This window comes from Aristolochia californica, unplaced genomic scaffold (genome assembly GCF_029961685.1).
Source record: "Aristolochia californica isolate CCGP_79_NKW_82.1479 unplaced genomic scaffold, dmAriCali1.0.hap1 SCAF_1, whole genome shotgun sequence".
NCBI lineage: Eukaryota > Viridiplantae > Streptophyta > Magnoliopsida > Piperales > Aristolochiaceae > Aristolochia > Aristolochia californica.
The window spans coordinates 5763169-5787259 of record NW_027181770.1 but is presented as its reverse complement, the minus strand read 5'-3'; the positions used below and the strand labels follow the sequence as shown (position 1 = coordinate 5787259).

General features: G+C 38.2%; 3 protein-coding genes, 1 non-coding gene and 1 pseudogene across 5 annotated transcripts; 2 read left to right on the top strand and 3 right to left on the bottom strand.

The window, feature by feature from the left end:
- Positions 1-573: 573 nt before the first annotated feature.
- LOC137943885 (beta-glucosidase 32-like) lies at positions 574-4802 on the bottom strand. 2 transcript variants are annotated; one of them, XM_068789309.1, is made up of 13 exons: positions 4553-4802; positions 4411-4474; positions 4233-4291; positions 4054-4129; positions 3895-3966; positions 3615-3702; positions 3045-3300; positions 2834-2949; positions 2520-2740; positions 1690-1715; positions 1462-1603; positions 1240-1348; positions 574-1102 (listed from the first exon to the last, which is right to left on the bottom strand). In XM_068789309.1, the coding sequence occupies exons 1-13, from the start codon at positions 4697-4699 to the stop codon at positions 841-843; spliced, it is 1638 nt and encodes a 545-aa protein (XP_068645410.1). In that variant the 5' UTR covers positions 4700-4802; the 3' UTR covers positions 574-840. The 2 variants fall into 2 exon arrangements, with proteins under 2 accessions (XP_068645410.1, XP_068645419.1); XM_068789318.1 differs by lacking the exons at positions 574-1102; positions 1690-1715 and having other exon boundaries at positions 1259-1348; positions 1462-1573.
- A 6154-nt stretch (positions 4803-10956) lies between these two features.
- LOC137945187 (secreted RxLR effector protein 161-like) lies at positions 10957-11385 on the top strand. The gene has a single exon (XM_068790964.1). It carries the CDS (start codon positions 10957-10959, stop codon positions 11383-11385), a length of 429 nt encoding a protein of 142 aa, XP_068647065.1.
- A 1606-nt stretch (positions 11386-12991) lies between these two features.
- Positions 12992-17025, bottom strand: LOC137945177 (beta-glucosidase 31-like; annotated as a pseudogene).
- A 705-nt stretch (positions 17026-17730) lies between these two features.
- LOC137957304 (uncharacterized) lies at positions 17731-24020 on the bottom strand. The gene is made up of 6 exons (XM_068805062.1): positions 23067-24020; positions 22192-22357; positions 20343-20519; positions 20170-20253; positions 18637-18718; positions 17731-18547 (listed from the first exon to the last, which is right to left on the bottom strand). The coding sequence occupies exons 1-6, from the start codon at positions 23423-23425 to the stop codon at positions 18078-18080; spliced, it is 1338 nt and encodes a 445-aa protein (XP_068661163.1). The 5' UTR covers positions 23426-24020; the 3' UTR covers positions 17731-18077.
- Positions 17779-17859, top strand: TRNAL-CAG (transfer RNA leucine (anticodon CAG)). The gene has a single exon. It is a non-coding gene; the product is annotated as a tRNA-Leu (tRNA).
- Positions 24021-24091: the final 71 nt, after the last annotated feature.

Genomic DNA, 24091 nt, shown 5'->3' with positions numbered 1-24091 from the left:
TCACAACCGGCCTGTCAGGCTGGTTGGTGCCGTAACAGTCATTTTGGGCTAGTCTGAGTGATATTTTAGGTACTGGTTATGATAGGCGATGTGTGATAGAGAACAGTAGGAATTGGTTGCTTCGAGATTTTCCAGTTCCTTTGGATCTTATTTACAGAATCGATCCCGTTATTTGTTTATAAACAGCAAAAACTGGTATGCGGGAAATCTGTCTTCGCCATTAGGATCTCCTAGTGAAATGAATTGAGGGTGTCAAATGTGATATATGATCATGTTGATTTTATTCATTTAAGATTCTTAATATGAAAATATTAGAATATATTGGAGGACTTCACTTTGATTGGCAACCAGTAGCGCTTCATTTTATATTTTTATTCTCACCAGTTTATTTATTTGATGATCCCTATCAACTTGTTCCACGTATCCAATGTTTACCTCCCAAAATTTTTAATATTGTTTTGGTCTATTCTCATGTAGTTAGTTACTATGCTTGTATTGAGCATTTTCGCTAAGATCAATTGTAAAAACTGCTGAATCTGAAACATAAACAAATTGGAACATACAGAAGAAACCACTGGTTTTATCAAATTTAACATTCAATCCTTTCTTGAATGAGTTACACTAAAACACATTGAAAACGCATATCCAAATCCCTCAAGAACTATTGTGAGACTCCTTTAAATGCTATTCAATATGATAGAAAAATCTGGGCTGCCTATGCATTGAACACTGTTTGTTGGACACTGGAGTGCTTCCTTTTTGTAAAATCAGGTATAGCAATTTATTCAGGATCTTATGGTATTTCATATATATAAGGCATGCATTAGAAGAGGAGAATTTCTACTGAGGAGCATATAGTATTCCTTCTGAGGCAACAGGGAAGCGTTTATTCACTTCACTCTGCAAGTAACTGTTGAAAGCTGTCCTTGAGCTAGAATGGAGGAAGTTGGAATACCAGAGTGCAGATAGTCTAGGGTACCTTCTTCTTTCTTTGTCACTGAAGTCCACTTGGTAAAGACCATAATAAGAATCATATCCAAACGTAAGCTCAAAGCAATCTGTGAAGGACCATACAAAGTAACCCCTGGTATTTGAACCCTTCCTGCACAAAAACTTAAAGAGTTAGATGACATTTGTTGAGATCCTTGCATTGTGACGCTAATTTCATGAGTATCAGGTAGTTCTAGCATTCCAGAAAAATGTGAATTACTGGTGATTTGGGATAAAAATTTGACTCACCTCACTGACTGAAGCATGCTTTCAATATATTTCTCCAAGAATTCTACTCTTTCAGCATCATTGAGGTCATTTGGTGAAGTAGCAGAGCCGTTACGGAATGCAGGATAACCTTTTCACATGCAGTTCTCAAGCAGATCAATGTATAATCTTCACCATGACATTATGGGTCTAACTTTAATTTCTTTAATCACAAGGAGGAAGGTAAGCACATCAAACCCTTACCGTTCTCATGGATAAAGACAACAGGATTATCATAGTTGAGTTGTACGTACTCCAGCAATCTTTGCAAAGCCCATGGTTGTGTAGGTATTGTTGGGGTTTTGAGCATGTGATGCTGCAAATGCTTAAAATTTGTCGAAAACATCTGCACATCAATCAATAGATCAGAAATCATCATCTCAAACTCTATAATGTGTGGCTGAAGATTCAAAAATTATTTGTAGCTTTTACCTTCCTCCCATCTTCCTCTTTTGAGACTGCATATAATGGATTGAGCTAGTTATTACAGCCATGCAAAAAATATAGAGATAAAAGCCTGTTGTAATTCTATGATTTTATTTAACTCTTCTGTGAACACTACTTTCTACTGATCTACAATATGTGATGTTGACAATTCATGTTGAAATCAATGCATCTCTAGCTTTCTATAATTAGACTTCATTAATTAGACAAGAATTCCTGCAAAGTAATAAGCGAAAATGAAGATAATGAGACCTCGAAATTTTTATGATGGACCCCATATTCATATAACTATTGAAGAAACTTGTACAGGACAAACTTGTCAATTGGCAGATCACCATCAATCAAAACTCTGTTAAACCAAACATGTATTCATCCACTCTGGCCAGTCATATGCCTGATCCATGATGGGTTTGGGTAAAATATACAGAAGCATGGAAGACTATGTAATGAATAATAGCCCTTGTGTCCTATAGTTTTCCAAGGGAAATATGCTTTTTAGGTTTTTCTATGCCATTCAAGAAATGATAAATTCTCTGTTTCAATTTTCAACATAAGTTTATATAATTTGTTGTTGAAAGGTTGTGACAGGTCAGAGTTTGTTTTTCTGAACCAGTTAATCATGGAAGGAGAAGCATTGGTGATGAATGGACAAGGATGGTTCCTGGTAATGCAAAAGTACCATGAGTATGAATGTAAACATCCACATTCTATGGCCTGAAGGTCCACATGAGAAAGCCAACAGTTTCTGAAGAAGCAAAAAAGAAAAGAGTTTCAAGGTATCGACTCTCAACTAAAGCAATATACTCTGAGATACTTACAGGCAAGTTCAACAGATATATCTCTATAATAGTCTGTCTCAGATTTATCCCTGACAGCAGAGGAACCTTGTACAAAAAGTACCACGTAATGATTGAGACCAATAAAATCAAAGGACCCCCTCATCAGTTCTGATTCTTCCACTCCAAATGATGGCAATCGTGATCCTACTATCTCTTTCATAGTAGAAGGATAATCTCCATAAAAGATTGGATCCAGGAACCTGGTTCAATACAGTTTCTATAGCTGGTAATTTTGTAGGGTATGCAAACGTGAAGGGACAAGAAAAATTTGATAGTTGTGAATATTTTCTCACCAACCAAGGTGAAAATCAAGCATTCTTTGGGTAGCATTAAGATCCTGAAGTGAGTCAGTAAGAGGTTCAAACCACATGGCCAAGAGTGTAATTCCTATGCTGCCTCTCTGAGTATCCTGTATTAAGTCATTATTTCTGTAAGTTGATTCATGCAACTGATTTTATAACGTAAATCGAATGACTTTGAGCAAGTGACGAGAACTTCTGGAACCTGGTATTTCTCTCTGTACAGTTGGACAGCTGCTGCATGTGCTAACAAGATATAATGAGCTGACACATATACTTCTGTTGATGAGTTCCCTTCTGAGCAATTCGAACCAAAGGGATAAGAGCATCTTCCAGGAGGGAACACTCCAAGGTCATAACCAACTACTGTTTGTATATTGGGCTCATTGAAAGTGACCCATGTCTTGACCCTGTCACCAAATTCTTTAAAACACACATCTGCATATGCAGTAAAATCCGCACTGCACCAGAAACACAACAAGATCACCACTAAACTGTCAGAAAGGCTTTACAGAGAATCAATTCACCAACAACCATGTTATGAAATTTAAATTTTATTGCTTTAGAATGACAAAATATAAGAACTAGTTATCAATGAAGCCCTCACAGCCAATATGGGGAAAGACAGAAATATCAAAATTTCACCATGCAAAACCTTCTATCACTTTACAGTATTTATCTCAGTATATGAACATATTCTAGAGGAGGTCCAGAAACAAAGAAGAAGAATAATAGTTCAGCAGCTGATGATATTTCCAAACCAAGAAAGTCTTACATCAGTTTTGGGCTCAAATATCCTCCATACTCATCATCTAGTGCTTGGGGAAGATCAAAATGGTTGAGAGTAACGTGAGGCTCTATTCCTGTAAAATAACCATAAACAAGACCCGCACATCAGATCTAATCTCTGGTATCAACAGTAATGCAACAAGCACCTGGGGATTAAAGCATTTGCTGAAAGAGCTACAACCAGAACGTAAACATTTTTTTTCTTCAAGAGCAGGATAAAAAAAATGACATTTTTATAAGAAAATCAAAATGAAAAGCAAGAGTACCATGGTCGACAAGTTCATTGATGAGATTATTGTAATATTCCAGGCCCTTCGGATTAACCTCTCCTCGCCCATCTGCAATTAAAGTACAACTCCGAGAAGGTTCAAAAGGAATCTAAACTTGTGTGCCTCTATGGTGGCAGCTCAGTTCAGATAGCTCACCCGGAATAAGCCTAGACCAAGAGATGGAAAATCTATAGGCATTCAAACCCATCTTGTGCATCAGCTCCACATCCTCCTGGTATCACCACATTCACCGGGAAAGTGAACAGGTATCTCATTTTTTGAATTCATTAGTTAATAGAATTCTTTAATTAAGGAGCTTTATTTTTCTTTCCTACCTTGTATTTGTGATATTGATCAGCGGCTATGTCTGCTGTACTCTTGTCAAGAACCTTTCCTGTGAGAAAGCAAACAAGAAAGAACAAACTCGTTAAATCATGCTCATATCAATTGGGTTCTATTAACTTCAAGCAAACGATATCTTAATAAGCCAAAGATATAGAGAGATCAAATAACCAGCATGAGTGAAGGTATCCCAGATGCTGGGTTTTCTTCCATCTTCTGCAGCTGCTCCCTCGACCTGCAACCATTATCCATCAACATCCGAAAGACCATTGTCATGTGGCAGTAACTTGTGCAACAGAAGACCTTTTTTTACCTGGTAAGCAGAGGAACCGGCACCAAAGAGAAAGCCAGGCGGGAAGTCGTCTCTGGTGAACACTGCAGCTCCTTGTCCACTTAGATAAGCTGTTACCACTACGAGAGCTAGAAACGGCCCCCGGAGGATCAGATACAGTCTCACCATCTTTCCTTACCGTTCCTCTTCGTCTCCCACAATCGATGCTATAGACACCTTTGCTTATCTCTAAAACGCTATAGGGGAGGTGGATTCTAAGGATTCAGGAGCATCTCTCACCTACCACAGTTGTATAGCATTATTATTCTTTTTTCAAATGGAATAGACCGCTCCATCTTAGAATCCAATTGATTTTGGATTCTTCTGGACGTGGCGTTTGGAGAAACGAACGGTGAAAAGCAAGACAACAGAATTTCCTAACATCTTTCCATTATTAAAATGAAACATATAGAGAGGAGAAACAAAATGCCAAGAAGAAACATTCGGGAGGGAGTGATAGAGCACTTGGAAAGTAGAGAGAAAGTAAATGAGATTATTAATTTATTAATTGATTCATGAAAGCTGAAGCTCAAAACAAGTCTCTTAATTTCTTGAAGAAAAGCTAAAAGAATCATCGTATCACATCAACTGATATGGAGGTGAAATGTAAGAAAACAGCCGAGTGTTGAAATGGAGAAAAGAAAGAGACGGAAGGCAAAGCATGTCATCATGCGCGTAGAAGAAACGGGAGATTTTCAAAATCGTTGATCATCATGTGGTCGCTATTTCTTTCTATAAACTACATTTTCCGTGGCCGTCTTATATTCAAAGATTCTGTTTCATTAATCAGGAAAAACAAAATAGTGGGAAGTGACCAAGTGAGGTGTAACTCGGCAAACAGGAAACAAAGTTTTCCGTGGCGGTCTCTTATACGAAGATTCTGTTTCGTGAAATGGAAGAAACAGAATACGAGGCTCTGGAGTTTTGTAAACAGACTGGACATACTGAATTTATTATTTCTCTTCTATTTATGTTCTCATTTTTTCATAAACATCTAAACAAGAAAATATATATATATATATCCTGAACAGTGTTGCCTCATAGCAGGACCGCCCCGCCCCGCATTTGCAGCATCTAGGTACTTCTTTGGAAAGTATTGTTCTCAAATTATTTTTCTTCTTAAGAAAGTGTAATTTTGTTCTCCAGGATTTTGGCAGTTCAACGCCCACTGGATTGGTGGCGCTTGAGCACTCTACAATTGTAAGTTTGTAACTATGTCGATCTCCTCTAATGGCTATTCTATTGTTACCGCAAGTACGCTAGAGGCGTGTATCTTGTGTGTTTGTTGCTCAAAACTTGCTGCACTCTGGTACTCTGCAAACTCTTAACGTTGGCTTACAGTCCCAGAGCTGATCTCTCGTATCTGTGTTTCACAGCACTCAGATGCGGGAGACGGAATTAAAGATTGCTGTTTAGTAAATTCATATTGTTTATTCTAATCTAGGTAATATATTTATTATATAATTATATTTTATATTTTTAATGGAATGGAATAGGCTGGTCTAATTTTATTAAGCCTATTAAGGAATGAGATGAAGGTCCCGTTGAGGAATACAGAGATTTAGTTGAGGAAGACCACAACATCAATCATCCGTTATCATTCGTCATAGTGATTCCGCAACAGAGACGAAACTTCGGAATGGTTCCAGGTATTTATCCACAATCCTAATTTTCTGGCATGTTGTAAATTCTGGATTAAAATTTATTATTACGATTTAATTTAATTTATTCTAACAATTGGTATTATAGCAGTACATGTTAAATTATTAGGATTTTTACACTAATTCGGTGGGGAGAGACATCCAGAGCGCCGCCGAACTGGCGCTTTGCAGACCTTCTCCACGGCTCTGAGTCAGTCGGCGTCTCCGTCGGAAGACGGAGGCTGACATCTGACGGTGGAGGATCGCACTGCAGCGTCCGCTAGGAAACGTTGCAGTGACGTCTGACAGAGCCATCGGTGGAAGCTGAACCCGCGCATGGCTGGAGGTTGAAGATGACCTCTAGCGCGCGCAGGAAGGAAGAAAAAATAAAAAAAATAAAAAGAGGGACGCGCTCTGCAGCATCCACATTGTCGGACGCTACAGCGATGTCCGGAGGGAAAAGGGGGCGACGACGGAGGAAACCTGGGCATTTGGCAATGCGGATGTTGTAGCGACGTCCAGCGGGAAAAGGGGGCGACGACGGAGGAAACCTAGGCATTTGGCTAAACACTCTCCATTGGGTATCGTTTTTCGTCGTCGCCGTCGTTTTCTGCCGTCAGAAAGAATGGCACCAGCAGTGCCAAAAACAGAGAGTCCGGCGCATTGTTGTGTTCGCAGGCGCTGGGACTCGATGCGTTGCAGCACCCATCGGTTGCGCTTCTGTGCCTGTTGGGCAACTGAAGTGTCGGTTCACCACAGTGAGCACGCGTCCGTTGGGCAACCGCAACAACCGTTGCGTGCGCTGTAGTGTCACTATAAAAAAAAAATTTGGTTTTGTTTGATTTACCTAACGAGATCGACTCGGGTGAGTCTTGCACCCGCGGGGATTTGAACCCGCATGCAAGCTTTGCGTTTGGCGCATATGCCCAATAAGGCTGCTCGTATTTGTTTGTTATATTTGGATAAATGTTTTATATATATTAAATTACAGAATATTCATTGCAGCTCCAAGGAAATAAAGGCCAACGCCGTGGCGCCAATGGGGCGGTGCCGCAGCATTGGGCAATTGAATACAAAAAAAAAATGGTTTAATTGGTCTAGTATTTTCACTCAAATTGTTTGAAGCTACATGTTGCCAAAATAACCTCTGTAGTATTGAATCATTTGACTAGAAATACATAGATGTTTGTACAGAGTTATTTATGCAAATTGTGATCGGCCCAAAGGAAAACACAGTTTGGCTAAATCAACAACATGCATGTGATGATAAATGCGTGACAATTATAAAGATTTTTCATGTGAACAATAGTCGGTCCAAAGAAAGGTTATTGTTTGACAGAACTGATTGTCAGTATTTGATTATTGCACGAAGAGTACCACTTACAATTAATTTCTCTATCCAAAGACTAAGAATTAATGTTGTACTAGGTATCTTGAGATGGGTCCCCAATTTGGATTTTATTTGGTACTTGTCTTGTTTTTATTTATCTGACATGCTAGTTAATGTGCGTATGCTTGTTTATTTTGTTCTTTATACAGTTTCTATTGCTACGGCTTCAAATGTTACTGCTCAAATAAGTATCATTCCAATGCTGAGCTAGACAAATTTTAAGGCATGGAAAGATACCGTGGAAATTGTCCTCGGTTGTGTGGATTTGGATCTTGCACTTCGGGCAGAGCAACCCATTTCTACTCCGGATAACCTCAATGAGGTTAAAATTGAGAAGTGGGAGCACTCTAACCGAATGTGCTTGATTATCATGAAGCGCTCCATTTCGGAGGCGTTTCGGGGCTCTATGACTGAGAGCAAGAGTGCCAAGAAGTTCCTAGAAGAAATTGAACAATATTTTGCCAAGAATAAAAAATCGGAGGCGAGTAGCCTTTTGGCTAAACTCATTTCGATGAAGTATAAAGGCAAAGGGAACATAAGGGAGTACATCATGGAAATATCTCATCTCGCGTCAAAACTCAAGTCACTTAAGTTGGAGTTGTCTGAGGACTTGCTCGTGCACTTGGTTCTGATATCTCTTCCTGCATACTTTGGCCGATTCAAAGTGAGTTATAACACTTAGAAGGACAAATGGTCCCTAAATGAGCTTATATCCCACTGTGTGCAAGAGGAAGAGAGGCACCAGCATGATACGACTGAAAGTGCTCACTTGGCCTTAACCTCTCAATACAAGAAGAAGAAGAGAAGTAAAGATACTGCGGTAGGTTCTTCTCAGACTAAGAAACAAAAGATGCATTTTGAGGAGTTTACCTACTACTTCTGCAAGAAGTCGGGACATATGAAGAAGGATTGTCCCAAGTACGTCGCCTAGCGTGTAAAGAAAGGTATGCCTCTAACTTTAGTTTGTTCTGAAGTTAATTTAGCTTTTGTACCTAAAGACACTTGGTGGGTGGATTCTGGTGCTTCCACTCACATTAGTATGTCTTTGTAGGGTTTCTTGTGGAGCCGACCGCCAAGTGATGCTGAAAAATTCATCTTTGTGGGCGATAACAATAAAGTTGCAGTAGAGGCTATAGGAACTTTCATATTACAATTAAACACTGAATTTTATTTGGATTTATTTGAGACATTTGTTGCACCGTCTTTTAGGCGGAATTTAATTTCTATTTCCATTTTGGACAAATCAAGTTTTTCTTATTTCTTTTGGAAATAATAAAGTTTGTCTCTACCAAAATTCAAATTTTGTTGGTTCCGGTCCCTTAATTGATAATCTATATATGATTGATGTTGTTAGTTCCTATAGAGAAATATTGCAAATAAGTTCACGTGGTACGAAGCAAAAATTAAGTGAGTATTTCGCCACATTATGGCACAAACGTTTAGGACATATCTCTAAACAGAGAATTCAAAGGCTTGTGTCAGATGGAATTCTTGAACCCCTAGATACTACAAACTTCCAAGTTTGTGTTGAGTGCATCAAGGGGAAACAAACAAACGTTAGAAAATTAGGTGCCGAAAGAGCTAAAGATGTCTTAGAACTTATACATACAGATATTTGTGGTCCATTCCCTACAACTTCATGGAATGGCCAACAGTACTTCATTACGTTCATAGACGATTACTCTAGATTCGGTTACCTATATTTAATACATGAGAAGTCACAATCCCTGGACGTCTTCAAGTCTTTCAAAACTGAAGTTGAATTTCAACTTGCAAAGAAAATCAAAGTTGTCAAATCCGACCGTGGTGGTGAATACTACGGAAGGTATGATGGATCAGGAGAACAACGTCCAGGACCCTTCGCGATTTTCCTCAAAGAGTGTGGAATTGTTCCGCAATATACCATGTCGGGCAAACCCAGCATGAACGGTGTTGCAGAGCGACGAAACCGAACTCTTAAGGATGTGGTAAGGAGTATGATCAGTCGTTCCTCTTTACCAGAGTCACTTTGGGGAGAAGCTCTCAAGACCGCCTTATAGGCCACATGAAAGAAAACTGGACTCAAGGACGGTTAGCTGTTATTTCGTTGGTTACGCTGAACGCTCCCGGGGTTATAAGTTTTACGATCCCACATCAAGATCCTTCTTTGAAACGGGAAATGTGAGATTCCTTGAGGATATTGGGTTTGGAGGGGAAGAAAACATAAGGAATGTTGTCTTTGAAGAAGAATCTGTTATTGACAGTGATCAGGTCTCCATACCTATTACTGTTAAAGACACAATTCAGGCACTAGAGGATAATGTTCAAGCTCTTATTCCTGACATTGTTCCAGATCAAGACAACAATGAGATTCTTCCTCTTGCACCACCTTTAGAACAAACTCAACAACCTCAAGAAGTGTTATTAAGGAATTCACTAGGGAGAAGAGAAATGCGATTCCAGATGATTATATCATGTTTCTTCAAGAACATGAGGATTGCGTCGGATTGACAAAAGATGACCCAATTAACTTATGTCAAGCCTTGCACAATTCTAACTCTCAAAAGTGGATTGATGCCATGAAGGATGAGATAAAGTCTATGAATGACTATGATGTTTGGGATCTCCTTGAGTTGTCTAAAGGTGTAAAGCCCATTGGTTGTAAATGGATATTTAAAACCAAAAGGGATTCAAAGGGCAATGTCGAGAGATATAAGACCCATCTAGTTGCTAAAGGATTTACTCAAAGGGAAGACATAGACTATAAAGAGACCTTCTCTCCGGTATCTTCGAAAGACTCTTTTAGAACAATAACGGCACTAGTAGCTGATTTAGATCTACATCTACATCAGATGGATGTCAAAACTACGTTTTTCAATGGAAACATTGATGAGACGATTTATATGGTACAACTTTGTATCTGGTGATCCAAAGTCTATGGTCTGTAAATTGAAGAAATCCATCTATGGTCTCAAACAAGCTTCCCGTCAATGGTATCACTAGCTTCATCACGTCATAACCTCGTACGGTTTTGAGGCGAATGTTGTTGATGACTGTGTATATCATAAATTCAGTGGGAGTAAACACATCTTCCTGATATTATATGTTGATGATATTCTGCTCGCTAGTAGCGATATAGGCTTACTGTACGAAAGAAATTCAAGATGAAAGATCTTGGTGATGCCCCTTTTGTATTAGGTATACAGATACTTAGAGATCGTTCTCAAGGTATCCTTAAGTTGTCACAAAAGACCTATATCGATAAGGTGTTGAATAGATTCGGCATGAAAGATAGTAAACCAGGAGACACACCCGTCGCTAAATGAGACAAGTTTAGTCTCAAACAGTGCCCTAAAAATGATCTTGAAAGAATAGAGATGCAGAAAATTCTCTATGCATCAGTAGTAGGGAGTTTAATGTACGCTCAAGTTTATATCCGTCCTGACATAGCATTTATAGTAGGAATTCTGGGCAGGTATTTGAGTAATCCGGGTATGCAACATTGGAAGACAACCATACGCATGATGTGTTATTTGAGGAGAACAAAAGACTACATGCTTACTTATCAGAGATCAGACAGTTTAGAGATCATTGAGTTCTTTGACTCCGACTTTGCCGGATGCCAAGATAGCAGATGCTCCACATCAGGCTACATTTTTATGTTGGGTGAAGGAGCTATCTCATGGAAGTCTGCTAAGCAGACTCTCATAGCTTCTTCAACCATGGCTGCGGAGTTCATTGCTTGTTTTGAGGCCTCCAACCACGGAATATGGTTGCGAAACTTTGTCACTGGGCTGCGAGTGTAGATAGCATTGACAAGCCATTAAAGATTTATTGTAACAATAACTCGGCGGTACTTTATTCCAACAACAACAGGAGCTCGACGAAGTCAAAGTTTATTGACATCAAGTTTCTAGTTGTTAATGAGAGAGTTCAGAATAAGCAGATTTCTATAGAACATATAGGGACAAACTCTATGCTAGTAGACCCATTAACCAAGGGTTTACCGCCTAAAGTCTTTCATGAGCACACTGCTCATATGGGCGTTATTTATGAGGATACCTTGGTTTAGTGGGAATCATTTTTATACTATATGTTTGCTTTAGACATTGAGTTATTCGATTTTTTAATAAAATTAATTGTTTATTATTTTATTTATGAACTTTCTAGTGTTTTTCTATCTACAATGTTCACATTACATTAAGGACTATGGAAAGATCTCACTAAAGACTAAAGAAGGACCAGTTGGAAATAGACATGTTTGATATCACATTGCATGTAATTTTCAAACTACTCATTCATATTTGATCTATGTCATTGAGTGTATTAGTATGGTGATCATCATGGTTTAGTCACGAATGTAATGTGATAAAAATCGCAGTGGTTTCATTATTAATATATAAGATGGTTCCATTATTATGCGCGCCTAAAGAATTGTGATATAATTGTTTCAGGAATGATATGTAACCCAAGTGGGAGATTGTTAGGAAATTCATATTCCTATTCTAATTTGGTTAACATATTTATTATATAATTATAATTTATATTTTTAATGGAATGAGCTGAATTAAGTGATCAAATTTTGTTACGCCCATTAAGGAATGGGTCATGGATATGAACCATAAATATTGCCAATTGAATAAATACCATAGGGAATTATGGGAACCTATATAAGGAGATACAACATGGTTATGGTCCCCAATATACTAAATCACACACAACCAGGTATTTATCCAAAATCCTAATTTTATGGCATGTCGTAAATTCTGGATTATAATTTACTATTACGGTTTAATTTAATTTATTCTAACATGCTGTCCCTCGACTCATTTCACAGGCAGATTGTTGATTACGCAGGCCTAAGGCGGCCATAACACTCTGATCGTACAACACTCCCGTTTTTCTAAATCCGGTGAGGGAAGCCAAGGTATGAAATCTGGCCTGGATACCGAGTTGCTGCTATCACAGCTTACTCTGTATTGGAATATGCAGGCAAGAACTGATAGGGATTTTGTCTGCTCGCCAATCAATCCATCTAGCGTCAAAAGGATTAATCGTCAGAAGAGGAGGAAGCAAATGGTAAATGATATCTATTCTCACGGTCACTGATTTATCAAATTTAAATCACGCAAGAACAATTTGGGAGCCAACTGAAAAAGATAATCAATATGGTAGAATGGTTTTCATTATCCATGTATTCAGCACTGGTTCAAGTATGCCAGAGCGACTTCTACCCTGGTACGGAACAGATGTCTTCCAATTTATTCAGGATCAAGTGGCATTTCCAATACACATGTTAGAGCTATGACGAATAGAATTCTCCACAGCAGTGTACAGCCTTCTTGGTAATCTAGCATTCCTTCTGAGGTAACAAGGAACCTCATTGGCATTTGGAAGTGTTTATTCGCCATGTCAGTAACTGTTGAATGCTATCCTCTGGCTGGAATGGAGGAATTTGGAATACCACTCAGCAGATAGTCTAGGGTATCTTCTTCTTTCCTCGTCACCAAAGTCCACTTGGTAAAGACCATAATAAGAACCATATCCAAATAGAAGCTCAAAACAGTCAGTGAAGGACCATACAAAGTAACCCCTGGTATTTGATCCATTCCTGCACAAAAATGGGCTTAGATGACATCCATTGGGACACTTTCATTGCAACCTAATTTCATGAGTATGAGATACAAGTAATATATTAAGTAGTTTTAGCATTCTGGACTAATGTATTCCTTTGTGCCAACGTTGAGCTACTGTGGTGATTTGGGATAAAAAAGTTGACACACCTTACTGACTGAAGCACGCCTTCAATATATGTCTTTATGTATTCCGTTCTTTCAGCATCATTCTGATCGTTTGATGAACTAGCAGAGCTGTTACGGAATTGCGCATAACCTTTTGACATGCAGTTTTCCAAGAAGATCAATTTATAATCTTCACACTATAGGTCTAACTTTAATTTTTTCATTCACAGGAAGGTAAGCTACCAAAACCTTACCATTTTCATGGACAAAAACTACAGGATTATCGTAGTTGAGTTGTATATGCTCCAGCAATTTTTGTAAACCCCATGGCTGTAAAGGTATAGTTTGGGCTTTGTACACGGACTGCAGAAAATGCTTTAGATTTTTCAAAAACACCTGCAAATACTTTTATCTATAAATCAGAAATCACCATATCAATTTATATAATATCGGGCCAAATATACAAGTGTTATTTGTAGCATTTTACCTTCCTTTTGTCTTCTGCTTTTGTGACTGCATAGAAAATATTTCTCAGATTATTAAGCTGTTGGTACAGTAACTGGTATCCACATAAGAGTACCATAGATCAAACAAATGAGAGCTAGTTATTACAGCCATGCAGCACCCAAAAAACATGTTACAGAGATACAAGCCTGTTGTAATTTTATTAGTCTATTGTGCTTTTCTGTGAACACTACTTTTTGCTTGTCAACAGCATGTGAAGTTGCCAGTTCATGCAGACAGAAATGTATGTCTAGCTTCTTATAGTTACATTAAGTTACTTGGATAGGTGTTCCCGCAAAGTAATATTGGAATGTGAAGATATGACATCTACAGATAATTATTATGATGGATTATACATATTAACTACTACTGGAGCTTATACAGAAGACACCTGTCAATTGGTTTTGACCAACAAGTGGATGATTATCATCAATCAAATCCATCCTCGTTTTGGGTAAATGATAGACATTAAGGTAAGTAAAGTGGATATAACATGGAAATCTAATGAAATAAACAATTGCCTTTGTGTCCTAAAGTTCTCCACGGTGAACATGTTTTTTTGGTTTTAATGACTTTCAAGAAAAGTGAAATTTCTATGTTATGTCCAAATGGCTTGCTGTTGACAGGTCCAAGTTTGTGTTTCTGAACCAGTAAATCCAGAAAAAAGTAGCATAGGTGGTCAAATCAAAAGTAAAATGACAATGAAAGTGCATTGCTAGATTCTATGGCCTGACAGTCAACAGAGGAAGACCTTTCTTACAGAACATGCAAAAATAAAAAAGCACTTCAAGATATTGTCCTTTTCTAATATAGCAGTATAACCTAACATACTTACAAGAAAATTTAGCAGATATATCTGTTACATAGTCTCTCTCAGCTTTATCCCAGTCAGGAGAAGATCCTTTTACATAAATTACCATGTAATGATTGAGACCTATAAAATCAAAGGACCCCCTTATCTGTTTTGATTCTTCCTCATCAAATGATGGCAATCTTGATTTTACAATCTCTTTCATTGTAGCAGGGTAATCTCCATACATGATTGGATCCAGGTACCTGGTTCGATACAGTATCCATAGTGGGTAATTTGTATGGTACAGAAAAATAAAAAGACAAGAAAAGACCGAAAGTTCTAATAAAAATAAAAAAAATTCTGAAAATCACAATACTTTTCTCACCAACCAAGTTGAAAATCAAGCATTCTTTGAGTTGCAATAACATCCTGCGGCGAGTCTGTGAAAGGCTCAAACCATATGCCAAGAAGTGTAATTCCTATGCTGCCTCTCTGAGTATCCTATATTTGCATTATTGTTATGTTATTATTTTTGCAATTTCATTCAAGCAACTGATTCTAGAACATGAATGCAACTACTAGAGCTTTCTCGAACCTGGTATTTCTCTCTGTACAGTTGGACAGCTGCGGCATGCGCTAATAAGATATAATGAGCAGACAGATATACTTCTGTTGATGAGTTCCCTTCCGAGCAATTCAAACCAAAGGGATAAGAGCATCTTCCAGGTGGGAATACTCCTACATCATAACCCAATATTGTTTGTATATTGGGCTCGTTGAAAGTGATCCATGTCTTAACCCTGTCGCCTAATTCTTTAAAACACACATCTGCATATGCAGTAAAATCCTCACTGCATCAGAAACAACAAGCTCAGTGTTAAACTTTCAGAAAGGCCTTATGGAGCATCAAGTTGCCAGTATATGCACATTTAAATATTTTTGCTTTAGCACCACAAGATATATGTATCAGTTTTCAATAAAAATCTCAAAGCCAATATTGTGAAAGGCAAAAGTGTCAAAATTTACCCCTAGAAAACCTTCTGATTTTGCATTTGTTTATCATATGAGATGAACAAATTCAAGAAGAGGTCCAGAAACAAAGAAGAAGAATACTAGTTCAGCAGAAGAAAGTCTTACATCAGTTTTGGGCTCAAATATCCTCCATACTCATCATCTAATGCTTGAGGCAGATCAAAATGGTTGAGAGTAACATGAGGCTCTATTCCTGAAAAATAACCATAAACAAAATCCACCCATCAGATCTAATCTGGTATCAACAGTGTTGCAACAAGCAGCTAGGGATTAAAGTTCTTGCCGAAAGAGCTACAACCAGACAGTAGATACACTTTTTTCTTTGACTAGATTAAAAAATGAAAATTTGTAAAGAAAAACAGAATGAAAAAAGCAAGAGTACCATGGTTGACAAGTTCATTGATAAGATTGTTGTAATATTGCAGGCCCTTCGGATTAACCGCCCCTCGCCCATCTGCAAATAAGGAAGGAATTTGTGAAAGCCCAAAAGGAAACTTAACTTGAGTGCCTCTAGAGTGGAAATTCAGTTCACAAAGTTCACCTGGAATAAGCCTAGACCAAGAGATGGAAAGTCTATAGGCATCCAAACCCATCTTATGCATCAGCTCTACATCCTCCTGGTGTCACCACATCGATCAGGTAGATAAAACTGCTATCATTCTCTACGAACTCATTCAGTAAATCAGTTTTTTTTAATCCAATTCCCTTCCTTCATTACCTTGTACTTGTGATATTGATCAGCCGCTGTCTCCTGTACTCTTGTCCCAAACTTTCCCTGCGAGAAAGCAATAAAGAACAAACTCGCAATTCATAATCATATCAAATGGGTTCGAAAACGTAATCAGGTAAAGATACAGAGATAATGAATAAACCAGCATGAGCGAAGGTATCCCAGATGCTGGGTTTTCTTCCATCCTCTTCAGCTGCGCCCTCGACCTGCAACCGTTATCCATCAACACCCAAAAGTCCAGTTTCTCTGACATTAAATTTTTAAAACGGAAGACCATTTACCTATACTTTATGAAATTACCTGGTAAGCAGAGGTACCGGCACCGAAGACGAAGCCTGGCGGGAAGTCATCTCTGGTGAAAACTGCAGCACCTTCCCCGCTTAGATAAGCTGTTACAACCACGATAGCTAGAAACAGAGACTGGAGGATTGGACAGAGTCTCAACATCTCTCCTCACCGTCGTCTTCGTCTCCCTCAGTCAATGTCTTACACCCCTGTGCTTATAACATACTATTCGAGGGGGTGACCTGAAAGAACTCAGGAGCTGCTTCCACCTCACACAGTTATGTAGAATTATTGTCTTTGTCTGGATGGAGAAACGCGGGACAACGACAATGGGTTCCATTGATTGAATTTTTTTATCGGAAATGGAAATATTGTTTAAGCTTCTTATCAGCCATCACATCAACTGATATGGGGTTGGAAAGTAGAGAAACAACCTGGTATAGGAATTGAAGAAAGAATAGACAGGAAAGACGGGGCATGACGCCATTCGCCGAGAAGACGCTGGAGACTTTCAAAATCACTGACCAATGTGGCGCCATTTGTAACTAGAAGCTCATCTTGGGAATTTTATGAAACTTCTGGTTAGTTATTAGCGAAGGAGGAGACATTTTGCTGAATGAAATGAAACCAATCTTCACCTCCAATCTAAGAGTGTTACATGAATTAATACAAACTGATTGAATTGTGACATTTGATTGCGTAAGTCAATAAATCCCAATCATAAGAAAATCAACAAAAGGAAAAGTTGGTCCATCATAATGTGCTATCAAGATTTTTCAGGCCAATATATCAACATTCAAAAGTTGTCGATTAGTAAAGGCGTCAACAAGAGACAAATACATAAGTGTTTGTAGAAACATTTCAAAAAGTAGAAAAAGACACAATGATTGACCGTGACTTTAAAGCCTAAAGAAGACACTAATGAAATAAAAAAAAATTAGGATAATTGTCTTTATAGTTGGAAGACGTCAACTTCTACTGGATTTTTAACTCTAATGAGTTGGGGCCTACTTAAAGTAGACAGATTATCAACATCTACATATTCATCTGTTGGTGGTCTTCTGTGTTGTCTCTTTATTCTTTCAGTATTACTATCAATCTACAATTTAATCGAGTCAAGATGGCCGAGTTGGTCTAAGGCGCCAGTTTCAGGTACTGGTCCGAAAGGGCATGGGTTCGAATCCCATTCTTGACAATATTTTTTAGATTCTCCAAATCTGCATACCTCCTACATTTAAAGGTTGACTACTACTGGAGCCTTTACACGATAAAAAAGCTTCTGCATTGGCAAAAGAACTACTCAAATGCATTTGTGGAGTTAATTTTTTCACCAAATGGCCCTTGCAAATGCATCTCTGTAGTGTTTCCACTCATGCAGAAGCTTTGTATGATATAGTTTTGTTTTGTACAATCCTATTTCACTTTTAGGTCATTTCTATTTTTACTTCCCTTCTGCAGCCTCCGACATATCCCTAAGGCAATTCCTTTACCAATAACTCCCCCACCTAATCCACACAAAATCAGAACTCCACCGACAATCAACCACTTCACCACTTTCTTTCCCTTTCCCAATTTCTGACTGGGGCAAGTCTCTGCTTCCGGCTGCATGAGCTTCTCCAAGCTATCAGACTCTGATGAGGGTAGAGAAAGCCTTTCAGAGGAAGGAATTTTAGTAGTAACACCTGCCATAACAGCAAATCTTGAAGGAGCTCCAATTGCTCGTAGCATTTTGTACGCCTGCATTCCAGCATCCACTTTCTTGACAAGGTCAAACATCACTTTTAGAATTCCAACCTTTACAAGCTCCTTTGGAAACCCCGTATCTTCATAATGGAAGAATTGCACTTCAGAAGCCGTTAAACTGCCACCATCCCTTGATTTCACTGCCAAGAGAAGTCCAAGTAAAAATCTGTCATTTCACTCCCCCTAGAAAAAAATTGAAAGAGAGAGAGAGAGAGAGAGGTTGGCTCACCTGCCTTGATACACCAGCTAGAATAAAAGAGGTCCACTCGCCTGGGACTTCTGCGCCTTGGTAAAGATGGATACTGAATCCCCTGTACCATTCACCCGTTCACATCAACCTAAAGCATAATCAAACAAATTTTGCCTAAAGAAGAATTATGTTCTAAATTTCACACGGCCAACTTTCAAACCAGAGTGATTCTTATGACTAGCTCTCTCTCTCTCTCTCATTCTAAGATCCATGGGATACAAAAAGACTGTTTTCTCCACATTGACAAAGTTACCTATGGACTCCCACATTAACATTAACATTTACATGCAATACAAAAACATACAAAGGGATCCAGATAAAAAAATAAAAACATGAACCTCCAAAATGCATGATTATTGCAAAAAAATCTCAGAAAGGTGTAACATTTCAAATTATGGTTGTGGTTTAAGTATTAAGGAAATATACATTAGAGTTGGCCTAACGAGATCTGCTTCAGGCAATAGAATTATATTGGACCTTATATTTCACTAGTGAAATTGGGCATCATTTTTTAACATTGGTTACCCATTCACACAACACCCATTCCAACTATTAATCCACAAAAAGAACGGCATCTTCTGAATAATATTTCCTATCAAAAGACATAAGATCCAACCACAGTACCTTCTCAACCCACCTTCATTCATTCAACCAATTCTTCCCAGTTTCCCAAACCATCCAAAATCCTTAACATGGAAGAACGTTCCCAATTTTACGGCCATAAATCGGACTGGTTGAATCAGATCCAGTTCAGTAACCAATGTAAGAGATTTGAAAAAGTTTTTGTTAGAGGGAGGATTTGAAAGTGGAGACTAAATACTTGCATGGAAAACATCATAATAGTTTATCAAAAGTGTGAATTGTGTCAAAAGTTAATGAAATAAAAGACATAATAAATCTAATGGTAACATCACACATTGATCCAACCTACGGTTGAACCTAGTGTAACCTGATTAGATCAAAACCAGCCATCCTACCGGTTTGATAGATGGTTCAGTTTTCATAACACTGGAAAATACCACAGCTTAGTTCCATATTCATCCCATGATCAGTAACTTCTTCGTCATAATGTTTTCAAAAAAATAAAAATAAAAATAAAAATCTGTCTTAATCCCTCAGCTTCCATTTTCATCTTCAGACCCACCAATCCATTGGGTTTGCAAGTCTGAAGGGTCTAAAACAAGAAAAACAACCAAACTCTTCTCACAAAAAATCCTGTAGAGAACCATTTTTTTCTCATTTAGGTTATTTTCTGAAGTATCTTGAAGTATTATAAGACTGATTGTATTTGAAATGCATTAGGCATGACTCTATTCTAGTCTGACTCTCCCCTTTCAATCATAATATAAGAACTGCAAACAGATGATATTGATATCTATCTATCTATATATATATATATATATACACACTTCTTGTTTGCAAAATCATGCACAACCATGTATTGTGATGACATCAAATGAGAGTTTCCCATACTGTTTCAAAATATAATAATAAAAATAATTTTAAATTTACCTTTGTGATGCAGTAATATGATGATCGGTACTCCCAAATGCGACGAATTATGATATATTCTCGATCCAGAAAGAAAAATGGAAACTGCAAAGAGAAATTCAGTATATATTAGAACTCGAGCAATGAATGATAATTACCATAAAAACCTCAGTACATAAACCGTTTCTGTGCACCTTACGTATCCAGTGAACAATCATAGTTCCCGTTTGAGGATACTCCTTTAGAACTTCAAAGAAAATAAGCATGTCATCCCATGTAGTCCTGAATTCATCATCCCAAAAGAAGTCACGCACCAGCTGAGGTGATATATTTTCAAAAACTGTTCTTGTACGAAGCTGTGTAGGGCCAACCTACTTAACAAATAATGAATAGAAGGTGTCTTCGTTAGTCCATCAAAGGTGGTATTAAATTAGAAAGCTGATTAAAAAAAAGGTTCAAAGTGCAAAGCAATGATACCTAAAATTAGAAATTTATTAATTACAGGACTTCTGAATCTAGTTCATTTAGTAACCATTGATGAGACACATGTTAGAGAAAGTTGGTAGCAGGACAGACTCTAGGAAATTGGCAAAATAACCTACCCCACCCCCAACCCTGTCCAGCTTTGTGATTCTATAACTGGACCGACCCACTAGACTTTCTAACTTTATTATTTTGAGATTATTAGTTAACTTACTTTTTACTGTAATAAGTTTTGTTATATCATTATCGGACAGCATTAGGTACCATGCATTCAATATATATAGGCCAATATGTTCATCTTCAACCATTTATAGCAGATATATCAAGTCCATTTCAATTTATTGTTACAGCGGCCTCCTGGTGTTCATCTTCATTAATTTGTGTTAAGATACAACCTGCATGAGCTCAAGCTGTCTTCAAAAAATTGGTAATACTTGCACGAGTTCGAGCTGTCTTTGACCAACAACAAAAAAGTAACAGCTATTATCTAACGTTAAGTTCCCCAAACTAGATTCAACATCCCCTTAATAACGTTAAATACTGTTGCTAATTACTTAATGTCTTTTTCTTTATATAGTGTTAATTATCTCATGTCATCGGAACTTAAAAGTTGACAAAGCCACTATCACTAAAAAATTAAAACAAGCTTTCCTTTTTAGGAGGAATGCAGTAATTTGTGCAAAATTTCTTTTTGTTTTTTTAGAAAGGTAGATTTTATTAAAGATGGAAGCTAAAGAACAGAATATAACAAGCTAAACAAAAGCAGGTCTGTTACAATGAAAGATTGGAGGGTAAAATTTCATTGTTTCAAGAAGACTGGTGATTTCAGAAATTTTAAACTGGACATTTGAGATTTTTGGGAAGGTGTGTAACTCATCATGGTTACATTTGAAAAATACATGAAAAAGGACCTTTCTGTAGAAGTTTAAGTCAATGGGTTCCAACTCGCACTTTTGGGATTTCGAGAAGAACCATCAAGTAAATTGTCTAGATTGTCAGAACGAAATGGCCAAATAGGATGCTCTTCACGACAAACAATCTAACATGCCAATATAGCCAGATCTCCTGTTCCTAGTGATGGACCCACCAGGCATCATATTAGATTTGTAAATCCAATACATGTACCTGATATGGAAAACCATGAAGGTCAAACATACTCAGATATTATACAATGCGACAAAATGTTTTCTTAAATTAATCAAAGTATTTATAGAATAATATTTAACAATAAAATTGATACTTAAATTGATTATTATGCATGAATTCAACCCCTTCCTCCTCCCTCCCTAACTCACTTTTCTGCCTTGACCGTCCTGTCTCTGCATGAAGTTTACTGCACGTCTGTATGCCCACATTAATGGGAAGAGATGAAGCAAGCTATGTAATGCATAAAACGGAAAGCAGCAGGGCAGGATTCCCATTAACTACCAAGGAACAGACTACTTCTACAAGCATGCATCAGAAATGAGCTATATCAACAAAAGCCAGCTAAAGTAATACATACAAGAGAAATAAATGATAAAAGAATTTTAATAGATCCATTATAAATATGCTTCACACCTCAGGATCACGGTACCAAGCTTGATAGGTCAATGTGTCTGTTGATTTCTCCATAATCAGCTGCCATTGGGGACCACCGTCTCTCTCCTCAATATAAGAAATTAAGGACCTCAGATCCATCTCAGTTAGCTCTGGCTGTTCATCTTCCTCATCGGAAGCAGATAAACTGAGCAACCAACAATTGAAAAAGGGTTTGTCAAAGGAGCATACTTAAAATCCAACTTCAGAGAAAATAATATAACACACTTCAATAAAATAGGAGCAATGATAATACAAATGAGCATCTGCAGAAAATTTCCATTAACATATCAGCTGGCATGAAACAAGATAGCAAAAGGCGGGAACAAAACCTACAAATCATCAAAAGTAACAAACAGCAGAAGCGGCAACTTCAGATCTTCTTATTTTTCCAAACGAAAACACAAAATCAAGTCTTACATCTCATTCATCGGGTGAAACCCAACAGAAATTTTTTTTGAACGAAACTGTAACAATATCTTGAATTTGACAACGATGATCCCTTCGGGAACAACAGAAATTGAACGTAAATTTCTGCATGCGCCACCGTAAGTTGATTCAGTTACCATCGCTCGCGCTGATAGAATAATAAAAATCAAAACCAAAAGAAAAATGTTCACATTTAACCACTTGCATGTCAAATACATTCACGGAATCAAATAGAACACCAAATAGAAGGAAGCACGGAAACAAAACCGCGTAAAAAGCAAAGGAAAAAGGACAGTTTCGACAATGAAATAGGTTTACAAGCTAGAGAAGAGTCCCAGACCAAACTCTTGTGAAAGAATGGGAAGAGAAACTGAATTCATAATCAAAGAAAAAAATGCAACATCAACTGTAAGACGTGAATTAACTACCTCTCTCTATCAGCCACGCCACAGGCAGATGATGCAGCAGTTATTGCAATCTCGCTCCGCACCGACTTGGACGGAACCTTGAATCGTCTAAAAATCCTCTTCAAGACAGAAAAAACCGAGAGAGCCGTTAAGGCTAACCAGAGGCGCCTAGCTCCGAGCCCTGGCGGCACCGTCCAGACCAGGCGGAACCTGCCCCTTGACGCGAGAAAAACAAGTGCAGCCACCCATTGCGGCCGCCACGACCATCCAATCAAGAGGCCAGCCACGGCCGCAATCCCGTAAGGTAAGATAGAGATAAGAACGCGGAGGGCGGCCTCCGGTGCGGGCATCTCACCGGCCAAACTCGGGAGGTAATCCATAACTGGCTTGCCCGCATTTGAAAAACCCTAGAAGACGTACCTTACAAGAAACCAGTGGGAAGTGAGGGGGAAGACGATGATGCCTCGTGGCTGTCAATTGGATTTTTGGAAATTCGGCGTCGTGGATTTTTGGCCTTTTTAATTTTTCTCCGATTGTTCTAGCAATACCCGACCAACGAAACGGACCAGAAAATAGCCGATAACTTCTTCTTCTTTTTTCTGTGGCTTTCCTCTTTTTCACATTTCTTGATCAGTGATCGGTGATCACCACCAGAACCGTCGGTTTGTGTGGTCGATTGTTACGGTGTGGGAAGAAAACATTCCCTGTGCTTTTTAGCAGTTTGCTTACGGCGCGAGGAACCGCAGTTTTCGGTTGAAGCAGGTGGATTCTTCGGTCAAAGAGGCAAGTTATAGGATTAAAATTACAAAAATACCAAGAGAATCGAAATGTGGATTCGAGTTGAAGAAGAGATAGAAATGGTATTTCAGAGGAAGACTCGGAACTGGGAAATAGGAAATTAGAGGCTGGAGTAGGGTTTGAATGCAGCAGCGTCGGCGTTCGAATATCCGGTCGCTGTGTCGGGAGGGAGATGAAGTAAAGGATGAAATAAAATTTTAATAATAAATTTGAATTTAAGATATTTAAGAAAAAGTCAGATTCCAAAG

Bases quoted from the DNA above. Each gene is read 5' to 3' on its own strand.
- LOC137943885 (XM_068789309.1), bottom strand. From the start codon at position 4,699: ATGGTGAGACTGTATCTGATCCTCCGGGGGCCGTTTCTAGCTCTCGTA. The intron at 4,130-4,232 runs GTAGGAAAGAAA...TGGTGATACCAG, and splicing joins ATCAATATCACAAATACAAG to GAGGATGTGGAGCTGATGCA. The intron at 2,741-2,833 runs GTGAGAAAATAT...GTATTGAACCAG, and splicing joins CTTGATTTTCACCTTGGTTG to GTTCCTGGATCCAATCTTTT.
- LOC137945187 (XM_068790964.1), top strand. From the start codon at position 10,957: ATGCAGAAAATTCTCTATGCATCAGTAGTAGGGAGTTTAATGTACGCT.
- LOC137957304 (XM_068805062.1), bottom strand. From the start codon at position 23,425: ATGGATTACCTCCCGAGTTTGGCCGGTGAGATGCCCGCACCGGAGGCC. The intron at 22,358-23,066 runs GTAGTTAATTCA...TTGGTTGCTCAG, and splicing joins GGCGTGGCTGATAGAGAGAG to TTTATCTGCTTCCGATGAGG. The intron at 20,520-22,191 runs GTGTGAAGCATA...TTTGTTAAGTAG, and splicing joins CTTGGTACCGTGATCCTGAG to GTTGGCCCTACACAGCTTCG.